Source organism: Rhipicephalus microplus, chromosome 10 (assembly GCF_043290135.1).
Source record: "Rhipicephalus microplus isolate Deutch F79 chromosome 10, USDA_Rmic, whole genome shotgun sequence".
NCBI classification, from domain to species: Eukaryota; Metazoa; Arthropoda; class Arachnida; order Ixodida; family Ixodidae; genus Rhipicephalus; species Rhipicephalus microplus.
Window position 1 is genome coordinate 60,458,129 of NC_134709.1, and position 27,566 is coordinate 60,485,694.

At 44.2% G+C, this 27,566-nt stretch overlaps 1 protein-coding gene across 1 annotated transcript; it reads right to left on the minus strand.

The window, feature by feature from the left end:
- Positions 1–26,696, minus strand: LOC119180893 (uncharacterized). The gene is made up of 4 exons (XM_037432031.2): positions 26,435–26,696; positions 23,373–23,440; positions 8,098–8,227; positions 1–906 (listed from the first exon to the last, which is right to left on the minus strand). The coding sequence occupies exons 1-4, from the start codon at positions 26,551–26,553 to the stop codon at positions 375–377; spliced, it is 849 nt and encodes a 282-aa protein (XP_037287928.2). The 5' UTR covers positions 26,554–26,696; the 3' UTR covers positions 1–374.
- Between the last annotated feature and the right edge of the window lie 870 nt (positions 26,697–27,566).

The window sequence follows — 27,566 nt, forward strand, 5'->3', positions numbered from 1 at the left end:
TCCTGTCTTTCGCATTCTGATTCCACGTAACCATTTTGTCTTTTTTTACCATGCAGTAATATTTGTGCACGGCTCACTAAATTTTTCGCCTCTATCGAAAATGCGACCACCACGGCCCGTAGCAGACACACGCCGAGCACCGTAACACCATTACAATAGCGGCAGCTATAAGATATCGAGAGTAAGCGGGTATTTTAGCGCTCTAGGACAGGTCTGAATGGGGTTAGATCGAGCTCATTTGCGTTTGTCAGAATTCTGTTTATTAGTATGAAGAGTACCATGTCGACAAGGGTTGAATTGTGAAAAAAAAAACGTGGTGGCTCGCTGGTAACATGTGCAATGGAAATATCCGCCATAGGCCCATAGAGACGTCCTCAATCTTCTGTCTCGGATGATTTCTTTGAAGCGCTTGCGTCAGGCTTAGCAGCTTCGTGCCGTGCTTTAATGTGCTGCCTTAGATTGTGCCTATACTTGTACACACGCCCACAGTGTTGGCAACGGAAACATTTTGTCTCCGTATGAGCAAGCTTATGCAAATTCAGGTTGCTCTCTTCAAAAAAACTACGTCCGCAAACTTCACATTTATGACCCGCCTCCTTTTTGTGCACATTAAATTGGTGCCTACGGAGGTTGTATTCCCGAAGAAATGAACGCCCGCACGCATCACACCGATATTTTTTCTCAACGGTGTGCATTCGGCAATGATTTTGATACTGGGAAGGACCTCGAATCCACAAATCGCATTCGGAACAAAGATGTCTTTCATTGGCAATGTTTTTGTTGGTGTGTTCGTTAAAGTCCTCTTCACACGTAAAAGTCTCCAGGCAAAAGTGACACTCCCAGCGTACATCATGGCTTTGTCTTCGTTGCTGCTCACTTGATGAGTCCTTGGTGTTTCCATGAGAGCTGAGGGAGAGCCAAGAAAAAGGGGTGGATGTTTAAATATTGTGAACTTAAGTCAGCACGAGCGAAAAGTATATATGTCTGATTTGAATGTGATACTGATTCCTTACAAGTACCCATGACAGCGAAAGCTTTCTTTGCGAGCTTTTCACAGTAATTTGTAGCTTTGCGTCTGTCAATGCCGAAATTGCATCGTAAATGCTCTAACGCATCAATTACTTATTCCTAGCGGAATTTATTCAATACAATTTTGCGCGACATTGAAACACCCGCCTAATTACCATAAGAAACTAGCGCCTTCGTAGAGCAGTGCCTGAGTCTACTTGCGTTCAAACTTCGGTGACGCTGAAACACGTTTTCAAATAGGGGACCCCGCGGATGGTGAAAAATTAAATCATGTGGGGGCTTTGAGCTGTCCCACTGGATGGATGGATTGCATGGATTGATTCATATGGCTGTACCTTTTATCGGACGATTGATATATCGTCACCTAGCCGCAAGCCTTAGTGAATAAGACTTAGATTTATCTCTTTTTTTGCTTTAAATGGTGAAGTTGGGAACTTCTACTTTGCAGTGAAAGATTTAATTTTCACTCGTGCCTTGATTGTAGCCACCAATCAAATAATTTTCTTCTAGTTATTTCAACCCGCTTAAAGTCTATTTTGCCCTCCCTGTCACTAAACCCCAGTGCTTTAAAAAACTGGGCGCCATGATCCTGAGCTATAGGGTGAAGCTTTTCACAAAACATTATCAAGTGTTCAGCAGTTTCTTCTTCCTCTCCACACGCACTGCATACCGTGTCTACCCCTTCGTATTCTGCCCGATATGTCTTGGTTCGCAATACTCCCGTCCTGGCCTCAAACAGTAGAGAACTACCCCGAGAACTATTAATGGTCCTTTTCTTGGCAATTTCCTGCTTATAAGTTGGACAGATCTGTATTGCCGACTTATTAATCATGCCTATTCACCACATGTTGGTCTCCGTGTACATTACCTTCTTCTTAACCGATAGTTATTCTTGGTCTGGCCCTCTGCTCTTTTCTAAGTATTTACCCGTCAATTTTCTGGTTCACTTCCTCCATTTTGTATCGACATTCGTCATGTACAAGTAGCTCAAAACCTTCCCAGCCGAACGCTCCTCCCCAATTTCTCTCAATCGCTTCACAAATTTTATCACGCTGCTAGTTCGCTGCCCTCAAATGATGGTCATCCCATATCACCTATACACTCTTAGAAAAAAGGTGGTAGTACTTGCTAACTTTGGGGTCGTAATGGTTTTGTCACATATGTTACAACCCTGGTAGTAAGCGCAGTTAGTAACGGCGAGGGTGGTAACAGTCACTACCTCTGCGGTTACTACCAGCAGTTAGTAACTGTTACTACCCTAGCCGTCACCACCCATTGGTAGTAACTTTTAAAGGATTCAAGAAAAAAAGTAGTAACCTATACTACGTAGTTCATTCATTTTGGCATATTATTTCTCCACTGCTAATGTTGGCTAATCAATGTCTTACAACTAGACAAATTCGCGTAAGAAGTAGGGTGTACCATGAATGCGCAGAAAGCATAGACCGAAAAAGTTCACAATTTTTACGTATACATGTAGCAAGCAGTAAGCGTGGGGTATATATAGCCCCTACTTAACAGGGGCATGTCTGGCAGAGGAGAGCACTTGCGTTTTAGGATGAATTTTAACAAATAAAAACCTATAGCACTATAATATACTACTTGGTTACATGTGTTTATTGACGAAGCACAAGGCTTTTAAGCAGCCTTGCTTATAAAAATCATATCTCATATTTATTCATTATAATATGGCCACAAAAAGGCATTATGTACAGTGGCCGGAGCAATGTACCGAACTCATTCTCGGTGCATTTGAATGCTTTACACGACTAATGTATCTGCTTTTAAAAGGTAATAATCGTCTAGGGTGTTTGACGCGCCAAAACAATAACAATATTTGGAGACACGCCGCAGTGGATAAATTGTGACTGTTCTCGAGGCTAATTGTGACCGCCTGGTTATTTTGATCTGCTGGTCTTGTTAATATGGGCTGTAATTCACTAAGTTTGTTGTGATTGTCTATTACAACACGTGTAGCTCTTGCTTATGGTTCGTTAACTTGTACTTCTTCGTTTCGACAATATCGAATGACGTTTACATATCTCGGTGGCGTAATTTAAAACAAAATGTATTTTCTTGATCTATGGATACCTTATGCGTCATTTTTCTGTGTAACGATTATACGTCGAGACGATCCCTCTCATATATTACCAGAATCGCATTCACACACTATATTGGAATAGATAGTCAAAAGCCAGGGAGCAAAGAGGTAGTAACAGGGCAAGAAAGTTAGTAACGGCGGCAGTTACTACCTCTTTCATTTCAGTTACTGTTTACCAACGTAAGTAGTAAAGAGGTCGCAAAAAGTTAGTAATGGTTGCATGTAGTAACTGTTTACTAACGTAGGTAGTAAACAGATAGCAAAAGGGTAGTAACGATTAAAGAAAGGTAGTAACCGCTGCAGTTGCTACTTATTAGCCTGCAGTTGCTACCTTTTCACTAACTTTTTTTAAGAGTGTACTCCCTGATTTGGTGTATTACCGTGAGCTCCTAAAGCAAGCCTACCTATTCCACGTTGCTTAATGTCTAACCTTACTTGAACCTCTGATCTCACGCACAAGACTGCATTGCCGAAAGTCAGACCAGAAACCATGACCCCTTTCCATATTCCTTTCACCGCATCATACCTATTGCAATTCCACAGTGCCCTATATTTCATCACCACTGCATTCCTGGAACCTTTAATCATTACGTGTATTTCGTGTTCCCTTACGTACTCAGTCCCTTTGCTTATCCATACGTCAAGATATTTGTATTTACCTGTTCTCTCTAGCATGACCTCCTGTGTCCTAAGCTCACTACCTTCATTATTTAAAAAAAATCATGACTGCTGATTTTTCTGTACTGAATCTCAAATCTAACCTATATCCCTCATTACCACAATCTCTGCAAATCTTCCTTGTCCACCATCAGCTCTATATCATCTGCGTACATCAATGCTGGTAGTGCCTGTTCAATGAGTTTTCCCTGTTTGACGAAAGACAGGCTGAATCCAAGTCCACACCCCTCTAATTTGGCCTCTAATACTTGTAGGTACATCTTGAATAACAAGGGTGACAGACGATACCCCTGCCTAAGCCCCCGTTTAATCTATGCGAGCTTGGATACCCGCTTTTCTCATTTTATAACTGTCTTCTACTTTTATAGATATTCTTTGAAATACTAATGACCCCATCTTGCACACATAGTGTATTCAGTTTTCCCCACAGGTCCTTTCGAACCATGCTCTCGTAAGCTCCCATCATATATCCAAAAATGCCAGCCGCAGGGGCCTGTGTTCCTTTTCTGCTATTTCGATGCACGTCGTCAGTAAGAACAGATTGTCTTCCAACCTCCTTTATTTCCAAAACCTTTTCTGCAGTTCCCCCAGCACCCCCTCATCCTTTATTCATGCCTGCAGTCTTTCCTTTATAATCTTCGTCACCAGCCTGTACACCACTGATGTCACTGTTATAGGCCGGTAGTTGTTTGTGTCAGCTTTGTCCCCCTTTATAAATCATGCTCATCCTGCTAAGTTTCCCTTCATCAGGGACTTCACCAACGATTATTGCTTTCCTCGCTGCCTCTCTGAAAGTCTGCTTAGACTTGGGTAGTAATTCCTTCATCAGCATAATTGGGGTACCGTCAGGGCTTGTTAACGTACTACTAGGAACCCTCCTCTCAGGCCTTTCCCACTCTCGTCATAAAAATGTAGCCACTGCGCCACTTGATCCATCCTTGTCTATTAAGGTGCATAAGACACTTCCTTGTTGATTTTTTTTGTCATCAATGTTCTTATATATTCAATCGCTTCGTCCCCTTCGAGTATAACACCTTGAGTTGTAGTTATAAACCTCTTCTCTAGACTTGTCCCATTATTAGGTAATTTTAGATGGTTCCAAAATTCTGTAGCTGCCTTTCTGTCCTTTTTATGTACTTCTGCCCGCCACTGAGCCCGATTTCTTCCAATGTTTTATCGATCAGAAGCGATGCTTCTCTTCTACAGTGTAGAAATATGTCCCATTTTGTTTCAGCATCATCCGTCTGTTTACCCCGCTGCTTAGCATGTCTGTGTACCCTACCATGTCCGTGTTGCCTCCTCGCTGCCTAGAGGCTTCCTGGCGTTTTGATATGGCTCTCTTAACTTCCTCGGCCCACCAACTCTTGGGTCTGTGTCTACTTTTTCGGGGTGACTTGTCACGTGCCTTAGTAAGCTCTACCTCAAACAGTCTAGCCCTCAAACAACAGAAAAGCATTCCTAACGTAAGCAGTTGAAACCACCTGGAGAGCAGCCTTGAGAGCGACAACAGAGTTAGAGGCGTGATGAACAATAGTCCCCGTCTGGTGCCGGTCGGGGAATTGTGCGCACCCCGCAATCGTTCGTAGCCTCCGCAACGTCACAAGGGCATCCTCGGTTTACGTGAAGCCACAGCAAATGTCAACTGTGCCTGAATGCTCGGAGGAACACGCATCCTTACTTTAAAACCAAATATAAAATATCGTCTTTGCAATGGTTGCCACTAATAATCGGCCACAGGTGGCCCCGCATACAAAGATATCAAACAACACAAACATCCTGGGTTCCCAAATTCGGTGTTAGCGATCCTTAAAAGTCAAGCCTTACTGCAAATGTTCTTGTAAACATATCCAGAGGTGTATTTGTCCATGAGTCACTGACGATACGCGCATTTGATGGTTACACCCAGCTACACCCATTTTTTAGCTACACCCTGTTCATGGGCTCGCCTGTATACCCTTCACCAAGATCTCCTCCTGGCAGAGTGAGCAGGAGGATTAGGAGAGTGGCACACCTTCTACAACACTAAGAAGGTCTTTTGTTCGCTAAACAGGATCTCTTGCTTGTCACACCACCGACAGAGGCACGGGATGTCACCGGGCTGCTGGAAACGGTGGTATAAGGTAAGAAGAGTAGCATGTGCGTTTGTTCACGCTTTAAAGCACCTTGGTACATTACATTGGACTTGACAGCTGCATACATCACGTAGTGAAGAACATGAGACGTCGCGTAGTAACTGTACCACTTTCGCCCTGGTATGTCTCATGGCCGTTGCGACGCGATAGATGGCCTTGGGAGACAGGTGGTATTAGAGTGTTCGCTATAACAACTTAGGGACGATAGTGTGTCACGTAAATTGGTCAAAGTTCAAATTGTGGTCATAGAGCGCAGGGATGCGGCTTAATAATATAGTGTGCGTGTATAAGCTGGCCGTAGACGCTCCTGAAGTCATCTCGAACTCACTTTCTCAAAACAGGTACCCTTATTAAAATTACGGCAAGAATGACGGTTACCAAGGTTCGGGATATACGTAATGATAAAGTAGGTAGGAATGATCTAAAAAGCCCGAAAAAAGCAAACACTAATAAATCATCAAGAACACGAAAAAAAGTTTTCGGAGGTGTGTGCAGGTGTCTCATCAAAAGGACATGAAGAATAGTCACTATCAATTGTGATATAAATAAAAAATTCATAGAAGTGTCTTATGCATCCTCAATACACCTGTGCAGATCTAGGCAGTAGTGCTTCTTTATAGTTTTTCTTGAAACTGTGCAATGTTCAAAGCAAAATGACGGAAGGTAGGAACGATGACTAACACCTAAATAAAAAAATTTGATGTTTTACTGGCTAGCTATCCTGGTGGTGGGTATTGTATTTTTCCGTGTTGTTTCTAACGTGTGGAATGGCGTATTTAAGAAGTGTGACTTTTTCTGCATTTACTCATGGCCACATCAATGCAAAAACTTGATGTTTTAAACACAGGATACCAGGCCTTAGTGGTTGTCTTTGTCTGACCTGTGAATATATTGCATGTTGATCCAGAACATTAGCACTTGTGTAAGTTCCGGATTTAGTGTGGCTCTCTTCGATAAATAGGCCTCTATTTCAAATTTGTAAGGACAATTTAATAGCCAGAGTGTATACATGAAATAAACATGAAATAATTTGCTGCAGCATATGAGTGGTGCAACAGGAACTAGAAGATAAGTTCGATGAAGTGCCCTTCCATCAGGCTGCTTATGCAGGCATTGGTGAGGATAGTTCGCTGCAGTAAACAACCATTCGGCAGGCTTTTATGATATTATATATCACAGGGTGTCCCATATTTAGGCAGCGACCATTAAAGTGCAATCAAGAGCTGCGTATCTCAAGCACCAAATATTGCTCTTGGGCCTTTGAGACACAGTAACTAATGTGTAGTTGCTGGCGTTGTAGCTTCACCACAATTTCAGGTGTTAAAAGTGTCGAAGGAATATCATTACCGGAATTCACATTTCGTTTGAAGCACTTACCTCCGTCGTCCTATATATATTACATGCGCCATTTTTCTTATCCACTGATAGATGCTCAGAATGCATTATTTTTGATATTCTAAACTGCTAGAAAAGCTAAACTTACAAGAAAAAGAAACTACTTGCCTATTAAAAAATCTAGGGCTGAAAAGAATAAATTACGTGATGCCATTGCAATAAAGGCCTACTTTATCAGGTCGCACTAGCAAGTGGCACGTCGGAAAATGTGTATGGGGGTATTTGTGTAAACTTTTAATCGATAACTTTGCCAGGCATTGTCCTTTTCGCTAACAACTCTGACAGACACCTTCTTGGCAAGAAAAAAGGGACGCACTTTCTTTTCACGTTCCGCTTGCCGACACTAGCAACGAAGCGCAAGGCCACAGGGCTTCTCTTATTTTTCACAGACTTCCCATTCCTAAAGCAGTCGAGAAGTAACTGCGTACATAAGACATGGCGAATTAAGCGTTGGAGAAGATTATCAGGTCTTAATATTATTGTTGTTGTTGATGAACAGATTTTAAGTGAGCTTCAATAAAATGATATTCCTGTGTCTCACACGCGCTGACATAGCCCCTGAAATTGAGAGCCTTCAAACCTTTGAGGCGGGTACAGCAAATTACACCTTCCAGCAAGCATTACATTACCGCACCTAAAGTGTCTGTCACGAAAGCACATATTCAGATTAGACTAAGCCCAGATAACACTATAGTGTTGTCGAACCGCATGAACGAGTTGGGGACCAACTCACTGATGCTCAACTGTCTACAAATGACTCACCTGGAGACGCTTCGTACTGCGGCTGGTAGCTGCTCCGCACCCGCGCGGCTTGTACTGGGCAGTGAATCCCAGCTGCCGCCTCTGCTGGACATGCGGCGTGAGGCGCCAGTGGGCCTGTTGTCGCGCAGACCTATATTCAAAAATACGCTAGCGTTGGTACCTGTACGCCAATATTCAGTGATACTTCTTCACACTAGAACATGGATCTCAAAGAAGGGGGCATAATAATAATAATACTATTTTTGGAATATGATGCCCCAAGGTCCCCTTGTGATAGTGAGACACACCGTAAAGGAGAGTTCTGCAAATTTGAACAACCTGGATTTCTTGTACCTACCCTATATTTCAGTACATGGGCCTCAAATGTTGAGGCTCCGGCAGAAAACTGAACGAAGTACGGCAAAGGAAGAAGCGTTAGCAGGGTTTGCTCTGCAAACAGCAGTGTTTGCCAGCTGTGTTGTTTCTTTCATTGATCCGAATTAAACACGTTTATTCGAGTATTCAACTGATATTTCCTGAGCCTAGTGATTACGAGGCTCCCGCAGGTCGTGGGATTGAATCCCGGCCACGACTCTCACAGTTTCGATGAAGACCACAATGCTTGAGGCCCGGGTGAGTGAAATTTCCGGAGTCTTCTAGAACGCCATCTTCAATAACAATATCGTTGTTTAGACCCGAATAACCCGACAAGTTATCATATTGGTTGAGGCACATCACCGTGTTTGATCTCGTTGTGTTACCCAAGATCGACGTAACCAAAGGGGTGTACAGACACCCACTAGGTGCCAGTGAAAAACTCTTGCAAGGCTTATTCCTCACAAAAGAAATACACGTTATAATTACATAGTTACAGTAGTTTATAAACGAAGCGTACAGACCCGCGTGTACATCAAAGAGAGCACTAACAGCGAAGGCCAGAGAGGGCGCACAGTTTTAGGACGAAGCTGCAGCTCTCTGGCTTTCGCTGGCCCTCTCATCTCATCAAACGGCGCGTCTGTTCGCCAAGTTTGGCAACTCCTGCAAATACGTAAATAAAATGTGTGTTCTAAGCAAGAGTTCTCCTTTCCGGGTGCCGGTGTGGCAGCCTGTGCCCGCTCTTTGGTCGCATTAACCGGTGACAGCGATGGGATCTGGTTCGTGTTCTTTCCTGGTACAATGCTGGTGAGTGCTCACTTTACCGATTTATCATCTTTGCACATAAGGTCAATGACCTTATGTGCAAAGATGATAAATCGGTTGTATCGGAGCTTGTGATTGACGGTGAACCATGCTCAGGTCCGCCACTTGCAGATAGGTTCAATGAACACTTCCTTAGAGTTGGCGATTGTGGGACTACTGCTGGGGAGATAAGCAATCATACTTATGTAACTAGCAACATTTCATCCTCTGTTTTCTTGTTTCCCACATCCGAATCCGAAATATACAAACTGTTGCAAAAATTAAAAAATAATTGTGCATGTGGCGTGGATGACTTAAAACCCCAGCCTATTAAAGCAGTTGCCCATACCATAAGTAAGCCGCTTTCACATATCGCTAACACAATTCTTAGTTCAGGTATTTTTCCTGATGAGCTAAAGATTGCGAAAGTATCTGTCATCTTTAAAGGCGGTAATAAAAATGACCTTAATAACTATAGGCCTATCTCATTATTACCTATATTCTCTAAAATATTTGAGCAAGTTATCAACCTAAGACTTTCAAATTACTTATTGCAAGAAAATGTGATAATACAACAACAATATGGCTTCCAAAAGAAAAAATCTACTGAAACAGCACTACTGGATAATAAAGAAAAAATACTTGACAATTTTGAACATAAATTACTCACCATAGGGATTTTTCTCGACTTCAAAAAAGCGTTCGATTCGGTTAAGCACCATATTTTATTACGGAAACTCCCTTCATATGGAATTAGAGGAAAGGCTCTAGAACTTATAAAAAGTTATCTAAGCAATCGGCAACAGTACACCAGTCTCGGCGACACTAAATCAAACGTAGGTAATATCATTTGTGGCGTTCCACAAGGATCAATCTTAGGGCCTTTGCTATTCTTGATTCATATCAATGATCTACCTAACATACCGCTAACACCCGATGTTGTTCTCTACGCGGATGACACCAATATATTCTTCGCCGGTAATTCCCTCAGTCACCTTGAACAACACGCAAACCTGTGGCTGACACATCTATCCGACTGGCTTAAGTGTAATAGATTAGAATTAAACACCAAAAAAACAAAATATGTTTTATTCCGCCCACGCAATAAGGCTATCACAAGCGAGCCTACAATAAAATTTGAAGGGCAAAAAATTGAACGTGTCACAGCGCATAAATTTCTTGGGATAATTTTTCAAGAACACTTAGACTGGTCCTTACACACCAACCACGTTCGTACCAAGATTTCCAGATCCACGGGTATAATCTGCAAATTGCGACAACTCCTCCCTCAGTGGTTGAAAAAACAACTATATTATTCCCTTGTTCACTCACATCTCCATTATTGTCTTCTTGTATGGGGGAATACGACTAAAGCAAACACTCACAAAATTCACATCTTGCAAAAAAAAGCTATACGACTAATATCAGGGGTGTCATTCAGGCATCATACCGCGCCTCTCTTTAAGGAACATAAAATACTTACGGTAACCAGCGTCATGAAACAAAAATTGGCAATGCTTATTTATAAACAGGTACGAACTGATCGCACAGGGTTTTATCAGAGGCATCTCCCGAGAGATCACAGTCACAACCTACGGCACAGGGTGTATACATATGAGAAACCACGTACAAATTACGGCACACAAAAACTATTGTATCAAATTTCGCATTTCTTGAACGAACAACCGATTGTAGCTCCTCTAATTGACAATACAGTCTCATATGGCATTTTTAAAAAGAAGATACAGGAACACTTCCTATTTACACAAACGTAATCACCGTCACCATCTTTTTCTCATATTCCCTGAAGTATTTTCTTGTATATATCACATTAAGGTTTGCTTATGTTATCCAAACTGTGTTTCATTTATCGATCAAACATATTCCTTATTGATGTTGCTGTCTCTTGATTGTTGAAACCTCGTATTCAAGTTTAAAGTTTCTTCAGGTATTTTACATGGCTTACATTAGTCTTTGTTTATGTCCTCTACAGTTTGTTTCATTTGTCGGACACGCATATGCTTTATAGATTTCATCTCCTGCGCAAATTTTCGCTCATTTATGTTTTCCTGTACATGTTTTGCATGTAGAAAGATATTTATGCTTAATTTCTTATTGACTCGTTACTTTACACTGAGCACTGTGTTATTTTGGTGGGTTTTGGGTTTACAGGGGGCAGGCGCTTTGTCAGGCTTTTATGCCTTTTCGCCGGTCCCCTAGGCAAATTGTACTTCTTTTTTTTTTGCTTTTGCCTGAAATAAACTTCAACTTCAACTTCAACTTCAACTTTACGTTAAGATTCTACCAAGTGTTTTCAATTGGTGGTAACGTTTGCTTAAAGGGGTAGATTGGTTGCTACTTCACGGCAGCTTGAGCAATAGAAGTCTGCATGGGTTGACCATGGAGTTTAATAAATTGAGAAAACCAGCTTTAGTGCTTTTCTGGGAGATTGATTGACTGATATGTGGGGTTTAACGTCCCAAAACCACCATATGATTATGAGAGACGCCGTAGTGGAGGGCTCCGGAAATTTAGACCACCTGGGGTTCTTTAACGTGCACCCAAATCTGAGCACACGGGCCTACAACATTTCCGCCTCCATCGGAAATGCAGCCGCCGCAGCCGGGATTCAAACCCGCGACCTGCGGGTCAGCAGCCGAGTACCTTAGCCACTAGACCACCGCGGCGGGGCCCTTTTCTGGGAGAAGCTGAGGGTTGGGGTGGTGACGACACTCCGGAAGCCACGTTTGATACAGGTGATTAAGGATTCTGGCGCACATGAAGGGGAGATTTTCTCGTGCTGGAAACTCGTAGAGGAGAGGATAAAGACGGCATGTGAAGACGACAAACGAGAGCGACTACCATTGAAAAGAGAGTCCTCTAGGCATACTGAAGAAGCTGCAGGAAGAGGAGCACTATATACTATCTTTACTGCCCTTCTCGTGCCTCATGTAAGGCACGATGTCTGTACGCCTAGTTTGTTGAAAGTCTTGTAAATATGCAACTAAAACATATGTTCTTGTAAAACACCTCCCAACAGTTTTGCTTCCTCGGCGCCTGGGTGACAGCCCGTGCCTCCTCCTCGGTTACGTGAGGACACAAGAAACAATGAACGCTCCGCAAAGACTACGCAGTACAGAGCTGTGTTCGCAGTTTTTCCTCAGTGCCTTCATCTCCTTAGAGCATTGTAACAATGTGACCACCTTGCGTGATAAAAGAGTATACCGCAGTGCGACTGACTTTTGAATCTATTTTTACACTCTAAACCTCGATGCAATGATAAGGCACACAACAGGGGAGAGGGCTCGTTGACTTTTCACCATCAGCAGTTCTCCCGCGTGCATAGAAATCGCTGGGTATACAGAATTCCAGCCTATCGCCTGCGTCTAAATGTGACTGCCACAGGTGGTATCAAGCTAGCTATACTATCTTTTGGAAAATAACTTTGTTAAGTAGATGTGCTCTTTGCACTCATTTGAATAGGACAGCCTTCCTCAAGTTGACCTTTTTCATCTTTCATAGATCCTGGTGGCTCGTTGTGTTTCAAACCTGAGTTTCGAAAAATAGCACTTCTCTTTTTACCTTCGTATTCAAACACACTGCAAAAGGAAGAAGTTGCTGCAATAAGGAAGAGAAGGCTACTCGTCGAAACGTAATCTCCCGCGAGATTTTCTGTCAAAGGGCCTCTTCATCCCACAGAGGTTCTGTCCATTGAAATGGTTCATATTCTCTCCCGATACTTCCTTGCGTCCCCGTAAGGTTTTTTACGGAAATATAAGGCAGTATGCGGCAAATAGTCCGCCTCGATGAATAAGTGGCTAGGGTGCTTGGCTGCTAGCTGACCCGAAAGTCGTGGGTTTGATCCCGGCCGAGATGGTCGCAATTCGATGGAGGCGGAATGGTAGGGGTCCTTGTGCTGTGCGATGTCATGCACGTTGAAGAACACCAGATGGTCAAAATTTCCAGAGCCCTCTACTAAGTGTCCCTCATATTAATATCGTAGCTCTAGAACGTAAAACTCTGCATAATATGATTACAGATTGAATATAAAAATATAGAATTAACGTGAGGAAACAAGCGGAATTTGTGTACGCAACGCTTTAGTATAGATATATTACCACACGTGTTTCCTTCTTTTAATATTAACACGAAAGCAGCACGCCAGGGTCTATCGTGGTTCCGCTGACGTACTTCTGTCACGGATATGACGTAATATATATACTGACTATTGCAAGAAAGAGGAGCAAAAAGTTACGTCACCGGGGTGTCGAACCTACAATCCATCGCTCCGCAGCGCACGGTGCAAACCACTAGGCCACCGACCGTACGTGGATAGATTGATTTATTGATTAAATGTTATGTGGAGTTTAACATCCCGAAACCACCATGATTATGAGACACGCCGTAGTGGATGGCTCCAAAAATTTCGACCACCTGTGGTGCCTTAACGTGCACCCAAATCTGAGCACACGGAGCCTACAGCATTTTTGCCTCCATCGTAAAGGCAGACGCCGCAGCCGGGATTCGATCCCGCAACTTGCGGGTCAGCAGCCGAAAGCCTTAGTCACTAGTCCACCGTGGAGGGACAGACCATACGTTGTTCAACTTGTTGATGCGAACTATTTATATACACTATACATCGGGAACGGCCCTCAGTGTCCGGCAACTTCGGCGTATTTTCATCATCAGTAGCGGAAGGGCGCGAAGGACACGCGTTGTGCAAGCTCTAACGTTCGTCGCCCCGCGCGTTGCTATACACGCACGCCTCCACGGGGTGTGGTCACTCATAAGCGTGCGCGCTCATCTCGTTATTCGGGCTTTCTTTGAAGTTACGGCGGTTGAAGAGCGTAACGGAGGTCACTTCGCTTGCTGCCGCGGCCGCGTTTAAGAAAGGAGCTTGCTGCTCACACAATAATGAATAAGAATTGTGACAACTGTTTGCGCTTGTTCTGTGTATACCTGTGCGTCGCGAACATGGAGTGCTTATGTATCTTACACTGCTCCTAACGATAACGCTGTAATCCTAAATAGCACGTGTGTAATTGCCGACGCTCTTCACCGCTTCACAGCTCACCCTTGGCTGACGTTCTGTTCACCGCTACAAATATGCGGCGTGTGTTGCTGTAGTATGTTTTGATTTACCGGGGTCAGCTTCGCTCGATTGATTGATGGACATGTGAGGCTTAATGTTCAAAAACCACCATATGATTATGAGATACGCTATATTGGAGGGCTCCAGAGCTTTCGACCCACAGGGTTTCATTAACATGCACCCAAATCCGAGCACACGGGCATACAGTATTCTCGCCTTCATTTAAAATGCAGCAGCCGCAGGCGGGATTCAACCCCGTGACCTGCGGGTCAAAAGCCAAGTGCCTTAGCCACTAGGCCGCCGCGGCTGGGCGAGCTTCGCTCGAATCAAGGGTTTCGACTTCAACACGCCGATTGCTGCCTTCGTCGACGTCATGACGACCGGACAGTATTCAGTCTTGAACTTCTGTCCGCATTCGTAGCTCCGGTAGACAACATGACCTACCGGTAGACAACATGAACTGATAGATTTATGCGCACGTCGTGATTGTCGCAGGCCTTCTATCACTTCGGTGGTCTTCTCACAGCCACCTTTGCCTTTTCCTAATCTCTGGGGTCTTCGGGTCAGCGCCATCGCTTCGTAACCATTTGTTGTTGGCCAAGCGGTCGCATTCATTTTTAGTAAACCAGTGGCGAGTGACTGCACATACCCCATTGATGCGGCACATACCACAATATTTAAAGTTAAGTTTCTTCTCTGAAAAAGCTACAATTTGCCAAAAAGTTTCGCTATTAACAGAGTTGAAAGAGGTGCAGCGCTTCAAAAAGCTGCGCTAATATCTCCATATTTGTGGTTGGCGATAATCATTGCGAAACATTTCTTTGCGTACCGCAAGTAATTTTGACTATCTATCTATCTATCTATCTATCTATCTATCTATCTATCTATCTATCTATCTATCTATCTATCTATCTATCTATCTATCTATCTATCTATCTATCTATGCGCCTATCTGGATGCTCTCGCAATCACCCCCTTATCATGGCATGAACCGAAATTAGTAATGGAGGGTAAGATGCCGTAATACGGAAAGACTTGCTAGTTGGTTTTGCTGCATGCTGAAGTATTAGCGTGCACACACGTGGACACAGACGAAAGGAACACTGCGCGGGTCCCTTTGTCGCCTTCACCTGTGTCCTCGTGTGTGCGCGCTAAAGCATCAGTATAATCGTAAGATGGTTCGACAAATATGACGCGCTGGTCAAGACATCAATAATACCGCAATCTCGTCACGTAGGTTGTCGAACACTACGCGCTAGACAGTGGCACGTGCCACTGGTATGCGGGTATGCGCCACAGGTGACTGACAACTAGTGGCCACCCAGAAACGGCAAGAACGCACATGGGTGATTTTAACTTGCGAGCGTTAAGAAAAAGCTGACATCGGCAGCGTTGACCCAACGAATGCAAAGAATCGTTCGGGTCTCAGCAGGAATCAAACCCCAGCATGCTGTTGGCAATCAAGTACTCTGCCGAATAGCCACGCCAGTTCTCGAAATCGCTTTTCAATTAGATCCTGATGTTCGTGAAACGCTCATTGTGGTTGCAGTGCTGGCTATGCAATTTTATAAACATTACATGTTTACTCCTATGATACGTCGACTAAATGTCCTATGATGCGCCGACTATGTCACGTCGACTAAATGTCAACTGCAGTTAGGTGCCACCCGGTGAAGTCGACTTATGTAGCAGTGTCCAGGGCTACCATCATCGCGAGCACCAGCGCTTGATATCAGCTTATCGCTATGGTGTTGCTAATACTGATTATAAAATATCATCATCAAACACTGGAAGAAGAAGAAAGAAGACTGCTGCCTGGAGCGAGCGCGCGCTACTACACTTCTAATAAACCGTATTCGTTCGAAGCAGTCCCTGGTCTCGATCGTCTTAATAATGGTGCCGTGAACCAGGATACTGCCTCCTCGCCAGCAAGAAAGGTCAACCTGCCATGGAGCAGCAGAGAAGAAAAACGGCGGAGGAGCAGAGGATCGACCTGGATCGAGCGACGAGACCACGGTGGACAGTACGAGCATCAGAACGAACGATTGACAAGTAAGGAGTCATTGTTAACCGCCTCAATATGAGCAAAGAAGTTATAACGAAAAAAAGGAAAGCGCTTCGCTCCCAGATCACGCGACTGATTAACGCAGCCGAGCAGCAAATTAATGATGGAGCTAACCAGGAGCAGCTGCTTACAACGCAGGCGCAGATTAAAGCAACAAGCGACAGTATCAAGAGCGCGAACGAGCAAATGGAAAAGTTTCTAACAGAAGACAATGCCGAAGCTGAATTCAAAAGCGTCATAGAGTACGACATGAAATTAACGACGATCTTATCTGCAATAGAAATCAGACTTCGACAGCCTGAACAATCAGATTCAAGCGATAGGACAAGGCAGGTGACGCCATCAAGTACAGGACAAGAAGCAACGGAACTAGTTAAGCTACCAAAGCTTAAAATGATAAAGTTTGGGGGAAAAGCTTTGGAGTGGAACCGCTTTTGGTCTCAGTACGAGTCGGCAGTTCACCTGAGACCGAACATGAACAAGGGACAGAAGTTCAATTATTTGTTAGCATCACTAACCGGAAAAGCGGCGCCTGTATTGAAGGACTTCAGTACTCGGCAGAGAAAAATTATGATGACGCAATCAAAATACTGCAAAAAACGTTCGGCAATCGAGAACATTCCATTGAAATGCACTTGAATGAGCTATTGAGTTTGGAGAAAGTGAGGTCTGTTCAAGATACCGATGACTTAAATAGGCTAGTACAGAGAGTGCAAGTTAACATATTGGCACTCAAGTCACTAAAAGTGAAAACCGGGAGCTATGCGCCGATGTTGTCACCGCTATTGAAAAGAGCCATTCCGCCAGAATTATCAGTGCAGTTCAAGTCAAAAGAGGCTATGAGAAACAGCTCAGCTTAAGAAAACGGCGAGCAAAACAACGCAACGGGAAAAGCGTGCGAGGAAAAGCTGGACAGGCTTATGTAATTCTTAAGGGAGCAAGTGGCTTTTCGTGAAGAAACACAACGTGAACAAGAGAGGATAACTGCAAAACCAAGAGAGAACCACGGACAGATGCGCACAACTTCAAGCTTCTATAGTTCAGCGGACAGAATATGCTTATTCTGTAAGCAGAAAACCCACGCAACCGAAAACTGTCGTAGGAGCATTCCAATGAATGAAAAGAAAGCTATGCTTACCGAAAATAGAGCATGCTTCAGATGCACGTGACCAAACCACACTGCACGCATTTGCAAGGCCCAAGTAAAATGCAAGCAATGCAAGGGACGACATGCCACGTCAGTGTGTAGAACGGTGATGCAGAAAACAAGGGCAGAGCTGGTCTCAACAGCACAAGCCGAAGCGACAACGTCTACGCTACACGCAACCGAAAATATCAAGCATAAGTTCTGCTTTTGCAGACGGCTGTAGTGTGCGTAGAAGGAGGAACATGTGGCCGACATTGCCGTTTGTTATTAGACAGCGGAAGTCAACGTTCATTTATTGAAGCGGGATTAGCGAAAGAAATAGGTGCAAAGGTGTTGCGACAGAAAAGGCTGACGATTGGTTCATTTGGAGGAGACGAAAAGGTCAAACTAATGAACGTGGTGCAAGTGACGGTAGGATCACGAGAAACAAGCACGAGAACAGTGATTGAAGCGTTACAAGTCGACGTTATCTCGCACAGTTGTATACCCACTCCAACTAAGAAACTTAGCGAGGAAATGAAACAGCTAAAAATGCAAGTGGCTGATCACAGGACCAAGACGACTGCAACAGATTCTGTAGAACTACTGATTGGCTCAGACTATTATTGGGAATTCTTTACTAGTAGAACTTAAAGAATCGAGGACAGACTGATGGCCGTAGAAACTATACTGGGATGGGTACTGCAAGGGCCGTCCGAGCAGAGCAAGACAAACCTAACTCATAATCAAGCAGTCATGGTTCTGAAGGTCGAAGCTGCGGAGACAGAACTCCAGCAAGAGCTACAGAAGTTCTGGAGCCTGGAGTCAATGGGGATCACAAGAAATAGTTTGGATAACACCGAAAATGAAGTGGTCGAAGAATTCGAGAGCAAGATTGTACAACAAAACGGTCGCAAAGGCATTGATAAAGTCAAAGTTATGGTGGAACGGTCCCGAATGGATAACATCACTGGAAAAGAACTCAGTAAGCATAATTGGCACAAATGCAGACGTGGAAGACCAGCATAAAACACAATGTCACCAATGCATGGGAAGAGCCGAAATTGCGCCAATCTTGGAAATCGAAAGGTATTCATCATACGGACGGCTTATGAGAGTGACAGCATGGGTGTTCAGATTCATAAACACAAGAAAGGAAAATCACAAAGGGCCGTTGACAGGAAAAGAGGTAACAAATACAGAGAAATACTGGATAAGACAGACCCAAATATCACTGAGACAAACAAAGGGTGAGGCGTATTCAAACAATCGATCATTTGAAATTAATAGACACGAAGTCTACCTTGATGACGATGAAATCATCAGACAGAAAGGACGATTGCAGTGCAGCCAAGAATTCAACAAGCACGTAATAGTAATTCCAAAGGATGAGCATTTCACGGAACTGCTAATACGTCACGTGCATAAAATGGTATCACACGGAGGAGTTCAAGTGACGCTAGCGCAACTTCGAACTAAGTTCTGGATATTGCAGGGTAGACAAGCAGTGAAAAGAGTTCTAAACAAATGTGTTGTCTGCAAGAGGCATAACTCCAGATCGGCGACTCAAGACATACCTCCACTTCCGGCAGACAGAGTCACTGAAGCAGAGCCATTCAAAGTTACGGAAGTTGACTTCACAGGACCTCTTTACGCAAAGGACAAGTACCAGATTGTGAAGCAATATGTACTGATATTCACCTGCGCGGTAACAAGAGGAGTACACTTGGAAGTTACCAACGATTTGTCATCGTCAAGTTTTCTACAAGCATTCCAACGATTTACAGCTCAACGGGGAATACCAGCAGTAATATACTCGGACAACACCAAAACATTTATGAAAGCTGGAAAGGAAATGAACGGAATGCTCAAAACAATTAAAAACGAGGTCTTAAAGAATTACTGCAGTGGCCAACAAATTCAGTGGAAAACGGTAGCCGAGTGTGCGCCATAGTGGGGAGGATTTTACGAGCGCCTCATAAGAAGCTTGAAGACGTCGATGCGAAAAATAATATCGAAAAGCACAGCTTCGGTAGAGGAGCTACGCACTATTGTAGCAGAAGTTGAAGAAACACTCAACAATCGACCATTGACTTACGTATATGGAGAACCTGATGAGCCAATGCCACTAACGCCAGGGCAGACATCATAGGTGGACGGCGACAGCTTCAAGACGGACAAACAAGACTGTACAACGGTGACATTGAAGACTCATGGCGACGCATATGCAAACTCGTGCGCGCTTGGTGGAAAAGATGGCATCAAGAATATATCAAGGAAATAGGAGCTACGGTCAAAGCCAAGACACGGCAAGCAAAACCACTCTCACAGGGTGACATCATGTTGGTTGAGGACAAGGCTCCAAGAACAATTTGGAAAATGTGCCGGATTGAAAAACTCTGCCCTGGGCGAGACGGAATAACAAGAGCTTGTCTCCTTCGCACAGGCAAAAAAGAGCTTCTAAGAAGATCGGTGAACCACATATACCCAATGGAAGGTTGTTTCAAATAGCCCGCGAGAGCTTATCACATTTTAACTTGGGCGGGCGGGAGCCTATAAAATATCATCATCAAACGCCGGAAGAAGAAGAAAGAAGACTGCTGCCTGGAGCGAGCGCGCGCTACTTCACTTCTTGCAATAAACCGTATTCGTTCGAAGCAGTCCCTGGTCTCGATCGTCCTAATACTGATCTTCCTGTTGTCATCGCTGCACAATTTCAAAACACTGGTTATATAAACATCGGCAGCGGTTCATCCTATGTCTGCACATGAAACAGTTATACACATATTTAGCACCATTTCATGACAAGCCGCTCAATAAAAAAATTACAACACGGTCACATGTTTGGCATAACGTCGATTTCCAAGGTACGTGGCATCTGTGAAATTTTCTTCTCCTTACTTATGCATGCCTTTGCTCGAGCGGCAGCTGGTGATTTTTGAAAGCGAGAAGGTTAAGATGCTTGATTCGCATATATTTTAGCGTCGGTGTCGGCGTTGTTCAACATGAGCAAACAGACAGAATTGATCATGACAAAAAAAAATCGAGCGAGAGGAGAAGAAAATAAATACGAAAAAATATTTGATTAGAGTAAGCAATGAATGCTGGCTGCCTGCGCGGCAAGAAGATGTTTTATTAAAAACCCACACTATTGGGCGATATCGCTTCAAAAAAAGAAAAAAAAACACTATAAATGGCATCCAGTGGGAGGATACCTTTTTAAGACCGGTAATATTGCGTGGCAGAAACGAGGCACCGAAAATGTGAATAGCTGAACTTGTGTTCTAAAATGCCCCTGATATAGTGGTAAGACATACTTATTGATTGTCAGCAAAACCAAACAATGATCACCAGCAAGATTATCTGCGTAGGTGTGCCTGTTTTAAATGCGAAGCATTTCTTAGCGAACTTCGTCGACTTTGAGCGTATCTATCTATCTATCTATCTATCTATCTATCTATCTATCTATCTATCTATCTATCTATCTATCTATCTATCTATCTATCTATCTATCTATCTATCTATCTATCTATCTATCTATCTATCTATCTATCTATCTATCTATCTATCTATCTATCTATCTAGCCTATCACGTTTGGGTGCTCTCGTGGCCATCCCCTTAACTTTGCGTGAACCAAAATTAGCATGGGAGGGTAACATGGTTTGACGAATATGACGTACTGGTCAATACATGAATAATGTCACAATATCGCCGTGTACGTCGTCAAACACATCCCGCCAGACAGTGGCACACACCCACGAGCTGGTATGTGCCGCTCGTAAGCGGCTATGAGCCACAGGTGATTGACACTTAGTATCTACAGATGATTTACAAGGACACACATGGGCAATTTTAACCCGTGAGTGCTAAGCAATACCCGACATTAATAGCGTCGACCCAACGAAGGCATATAATAAATGTCAGTGTTAAACAAAAGCTGACCTAGGCAGCGTTGGCCACCCGACGAATGCAAATAATAAATTTCAGGGTCCCAGCAGGAATGGAACCAAAGCAATCTACGTGGCAGTCAAGCATTCTACCACAGAGCTACGCCAGGTCACGGGACTACGTATCAAATAGACGCTAATGTTCGTGAAACGTCAATAGTCGTTGCAGTGTTGCCTACCCAATTTTATGAATATCACATAAGTACTCATTTGATGCAGCTGTCACGTCGGGTTAACGTAAATTGTGGTTAGTTGTCATGCACTGAAGTCAATGTATGTAGCAGTGTCCAGGACCAGCATCCTCGCGAGCATCAGCGCTTCATATCAGCTTCTGGTGTTGCTAATACGCATGTTCTAGTTGACATCATTGCGCAAGTGCAAACAACCGGTTATATAAACTTCTGCAACTCTTCAAAATAAGTCTGTACGTGCCACATTTGTACATCTATTTAGCATCATTTCATAACGTGTCGCTTAATAAAAAATGCAACACGGTCACCTACGTGCTTCGCATAAAGTTGACTTCCAGGTACGTGGATCTGCAGAATGATTCTTCACAAATGCGTAGTGGGTCCTTCGATTATGCACAAAGAAGCCATTGCGCAACCACCCTCGCAATAGGCATTCTCGGATAGGTTGAAACGACCTATGTTACACGCACACACGTTCAGTTCCTCGCGGTGTGGTTGAGGCCTACACCTAGAGCCAAAGGCCGGCAAGCACTTTAAAAAGCGACGCCCAAGTGGTCAAATCGCGCTCTCGCGTTTTGGGTTTGAAGGCAAAACTCAAGAGTCCTAGTTTTTTTGTTTTGTTTTTTGCTACACTCGGGGATAACTTATCTTCACACTGGGGCGACGCCTGCGGAGTTTCTATACATTCGTGTTGCTCCGCAAAATAGTTCGGCACCTTGCAGCCTGTTTCGGTTTCGCTCGCATCGTTGACGAGTTCAAAAAACTATATACAAGAAAATATGAATGAAAGGAACACTTCAATGGTTCAGTGTACATTTTAGTACCACATCACGAGTGATTTTTTTTTTCCCTCAGAGATATAAACAGCGTGTTCGCGGCCGCACTCTGACCCACTACGTCACGGACGCCATTTTTACTTTGGAAAACTGGCAGGCTGGAAGGGTGGTGCCGTCTAAGAAACGGAAACCATTTCTGGCAAAGCCAACAGTTACTGTATTTCAGCTTCGACTTCTATCAAGTGTTGGATTATCGTAATAAATAAAGCATCAGTTACATCAGCAATAAAAAAAGTAGAATATTACTGCTAAACATGAGTACTATTTTTTTGGTGTCGTGGATGGCTTGCGCTTCGGTTCTCTAGCTTCCACAGTGCTGTCAAGAAACGTTGTCATTAAGTATAGCTTGCTTAACAGCATAGGTGTCTTGACGGGATGCTTTCATGATTCGGTGCCAATCATTTGTGAGGTAATCTTTTGCAGTGCAGAATCCACGCTCAATACCATCTTGCTTTATTGTATCAACTGCGCCTTTGTCACCCACCTCCCACCCCACTTTCTCAGAAAAACATTCTGGATATGCTCCCAAAGGAAAGATCTTTTTAGGATTCAGCTACTTCCGCTGCCAGGAATGCTCTAAATTTCACAATTGATTGATTTGTGGGGTTTAACGTCACAAAACCACCATATGATTATGAGAGACGCCGTAGTGGAGGGCTCCAGAAATTTCGACTACCTGGGGTTCTTTAACGTACACCCAAATCTGAGTACACGAGCCTACAACATTTCCGCCTCCATCAGAAATGCAGCCGCCACAGCCGGGATTTGATCCCGCGACCTGCGGGTCAGCAGCCGAGTGCCTTAGCCACTAGACCACTGTGGCGGGGTCTAAATTTGACGAAAGCATTCGCATACATACCGGAAGAGAAAGGTGTGTTCTGGCCAGAGTCATGTTCAACGCTCGGCAAGTCAGATGATGACGAAGACCTGCAGACAGACAATTGCATTGATCTCGGACTATGTACTTCCAGCCACATTTTACCGACATTGTCCTCTTTTGCATGCTGCTTTTCAATTTCTGTTTAGCACACTTCTTGTCATAGAGCCATGGTGTGCATCGCAGTAATAGGTATCAGGTTATACATAGGATATTTCACGTAACAAGGTCAAAATGTTTATTATAAGCGTTTACCCGCAAGTAAACGAGACAAACGACCCATGACTTGCCGTAATATGACACTCGTTTCAGTTTTCTTATATTGCGCTGAATGACTTAACTAAGACCAATTACGGCAAGCTTTAATTGGGGACATTAGGACGAATTGTCTTTCGTTACATTGTAAAGGGCTCTTCAAAACGGCCTGTGAAATCAAACGGCCCGTCAAAATGGTTCATTAATACCGATCTGCGTGGAATTTTTTTCCGGCCTTTAAAGAAATCCCGGGAAATAGCTTTTCTTTTATATCAGTGAAATTGCTCAAGCTCTGCCATACTGAAGCGCTGTCCATAACACTTTCGGGTAACAACCTTGCGCACAGATTGTCAACAGGTCTGCCGTTGGGTGTACTTAAAAAGGAGTCAGAATTCAAGCTTAAATTAGCCATGCCATTTAGTTTTATCGCCAAGCTTACCACGAAATAGAAAAGCGGCATTGAAATATTAAAAAAAGAACTGGCTCTGCACTGGTAAGGCGTACCCGAAAGCCCAGCCCACCCCGGCCGTTTTTATGGTGGTCCCGGGCCAAAGTCCGGCCTGGAGCTCCGGGCTTAGGGTCAGTCCCTGATGTGAGGCGACGGGCTCGGGTCGGTTCGTGCTTGGACTGTTGGTTCCTAATCCCACGTTACTTTCTTTAAATTGTCCCATCTATGTTGTGCATACATACTTGCTCCTCAGAAAGTGTCTCTAAAAACGTTTTTTTTTTTATGTGGGACAAGGTATGTGGTGAAAATATATGAATAACAAGTGCTAAACTTTTCTTTCTTGCATATGGGACTGCTTGATGGACTTAGCATCGATATGGTTAACATCTCGTTATTCTTTCTTGTATTAATTGCGTTTGACATTATTTTATATCTGGAAAGTTATTATGTAATCACAGCAGTAAATCTATATAATTATGTAAACATTTGTGTTACGTAAATTTTTATACTAAATTTATATTTGTAACTCGTTTTCGAAAAATTGGTCATAGAGCTCCAGAATGAGGCAACTTTCTTGAAAGTTCTACCGGCAGCTAAAACTAAAGGTGTGCGCACAGTCTCGTTTCATCGAATCATTATAACCCCCCGCCCCTTTTTTTCGTGGCTTTTGACGAACCGTACCTTCATTTTTCAGTCTTCAGTAGCGTAACTTTTACGTCACGGAGCTTTCGCAACTCCAGATGCCTATGAAATTAACGGAATTCGCTTCAGCGGCACGAACACAGCCTCCAGAGATCGGCGATCGGGCGCGCGAACTTGGGAGGTGATACATGAACACTGAACTCACACTGTCTCACCGCGTCAGGCCTTGAAATAGTTTGAACGCGACTGCCCGCCTAACATACCTTAGAAGGCCGGTACGCATTGCCGCGATGTACAGGTGTTCTAAATGTGAAATGGTGAGCGCGAGCTGTGGCCAACTTACTCAAAAGTGAACGCCAGCGCGCTCCACGAAGGAAGCGATTCTGTATTTACATACAGAAATGATGATCATATGTTCTGGCACATTTTCGTATAAAAATAAATAACCTCTTCTCTGATCAAGCGCGCCGGCATTCACTTTTTCGTAGCTTGGCTACAGCTTGCGTGCTCCGTTTTACTTTTGGAACACCTGTACGTACACTGTCGTCTTTTATGTAGGAAACACACGAGCGCGTGGCCTGCGCTCGGCGACAGCTGCCTACACAGCCAACACCAACCAATAGCGAAAAAAAAGGCGTTAGGTTTGGTGTCATTCATTGGCAAACAAAACAACGAGTTATGGCCGCTGGACAAGCGCTGCAAGAGACAGTAGACAGCCGTTGTAGAGAGCAGGTCACGTGATCGCGTGTTTCCTTTAATAAAGAGCGATGGTGTACCTTGTCAAGCACATAGCGCCAAAACATACTTCTCAAGTTTGTTTTGTTCAGCCTTACATTTTATCCCCTTTCATTGTTCCTACGCTAGAAGGTTTATGCGAGGTCCGTGCGTCGATGTGGTCAAGATTACTATGACGTCGTGCCTCGCCGCTTTCCCGTGTGAATGAATGCGCTCCGTCAAAAACTATTGCCGATGTGTTCATCAGATGAACACATTGAAAATAACTCCCAGGCGCGCTGAGTGATAACGAGAAAAAACTACTCACGCTGGGCAAGCGCGCAGACGTAACGTAAAACAGCGGTGCACAGCGACATGCTATACGGGGCAGAGGAAGCGACACTTGTTGCCTAGACGACGAGCGCCGGGCTGAGCGTTCCAAAGCGTCTCGGATTATTAGAGACCCCGTACACGAACGGAACGGATAATCTCGAACCCCTGGAATTCCTTCACGTGCGCCGACATCACGTAAAACGCGGGCCTCAAACATTTAAGCTCCATCGGAATACGACTTCCATGGCCTTAGTAATATTCGTAACACTTGCAGAAGCTGGCTTCAATTGTGCAGTTGAATGGGGCTTCAGAAGATACGAACACTGTCAGTAGGGAATAGCATAATGTCAAGAGAATGCTACTTTTCTTATGTCTTTCTCGTTAGGGTTCCGTAAAATTTCATAGCTACAATGACAAGGTCTAGGTGCTTTGGTTCTAGCACTGCCCATCTTATGAATTCCCCTCTAGGTGCCCGGTAAAAAGCCCCCCCCCCCCCAAAAAAAAAGCTTTATGCAAAGCAGCAATACGGCTCCCAAGGTATACATGGGTTACTGCGCGACAAAATCCAAACTTGCGTTAGCTGCAGCATTCGCAGAGACCCTCGTGCACCCCCAAATACAAGGAAAATTTCTAAATTCACACAAAAGCTCACCCCGAGAGGTACAACGAAATGGATGTATCGGTGTCAGAACCTGCGACGCTCCTGGTCGATGGCGCATCACTGCTTTCAGATACAGAAGCCGCATTTCCATCGCCTCTTCCTTCGGCCATGTCTGAAGCGGCGACTACGCACCACCGACAGTTACTACTTGGCAGGCGAAGCCGAATCACAACAAATGCGAATTCTACTCGACTAAAGAAAGGCAAGGAGTAAATCTCGCGTAAGATGCACAAGCCTCGAATGGGATAGCAAATCAAAGTTCTTTAGTGAGATAGTGCATAATCTGCTTCGACATTGTCTGTGGTGGTGCTTGATATTCGGGGTCACGTGCTTTAACGTCAAATGAAGTGAATGAAAACGCGTCTTTTGACCTTTACTAGTTGGAGTACGGAGACGCGGCGATTCGGGTGTTTTTTTGCGGTCGACAGGTGGCAGGAATATGCGCACAGCGTGAACAAGGATAGCTATATTATGCTCCTCTTGTTTTTTTTTTGGGGGGGGGGGGGATTTTATGCTTCGAATGATCCGTCATCTAACTTAATGCCACGCGTGTTGAGCGATGCACGGTGCAGATCACGCCTCAGTGTTTGAAAGGCTTCACATTTGTAGTGAATAGTTTTGTTAAGATCGAGCACAAGACGTGAACACTCAAGATTATTGCAGAGCTTGCGCGACCAGAGGCTGGAAAGTTCGACGCGTAATGTATATAAGACCGCGCTTCCCGACGATGATCAGATTATCGGCGGCTGATGCTCTGTTCACCACCGTCATTGTAGTACACTCGAGTGCATAATTTTAAAGACCCCGGGAGCACGTGCCGAGGCGTGTCGCTGCGCCTTCTGGCGGCTGCACGGCTCTGTCCGGGAGCGCGTACTGCGCACGCTCGTCCCATATCACCTGGCAGCCTGCTCTTTCGCTCGTTTCAACGGCGCGCATCTCGAAACTATGCGGACGGCGCAAGGTGCCACTTCTGCAGTCGCTGTGCAAGCACCGGTACTCCCGAGCGATAATATAGCGGCAAAAATGCCTCTGTTGTAATAGCATGGCTCGAGCACGCCACGCAATACGCTTTCTTCCTTGATGCAGCGCGGAAAACATGCAGTTTCTCAGCTTTCCTCAAACG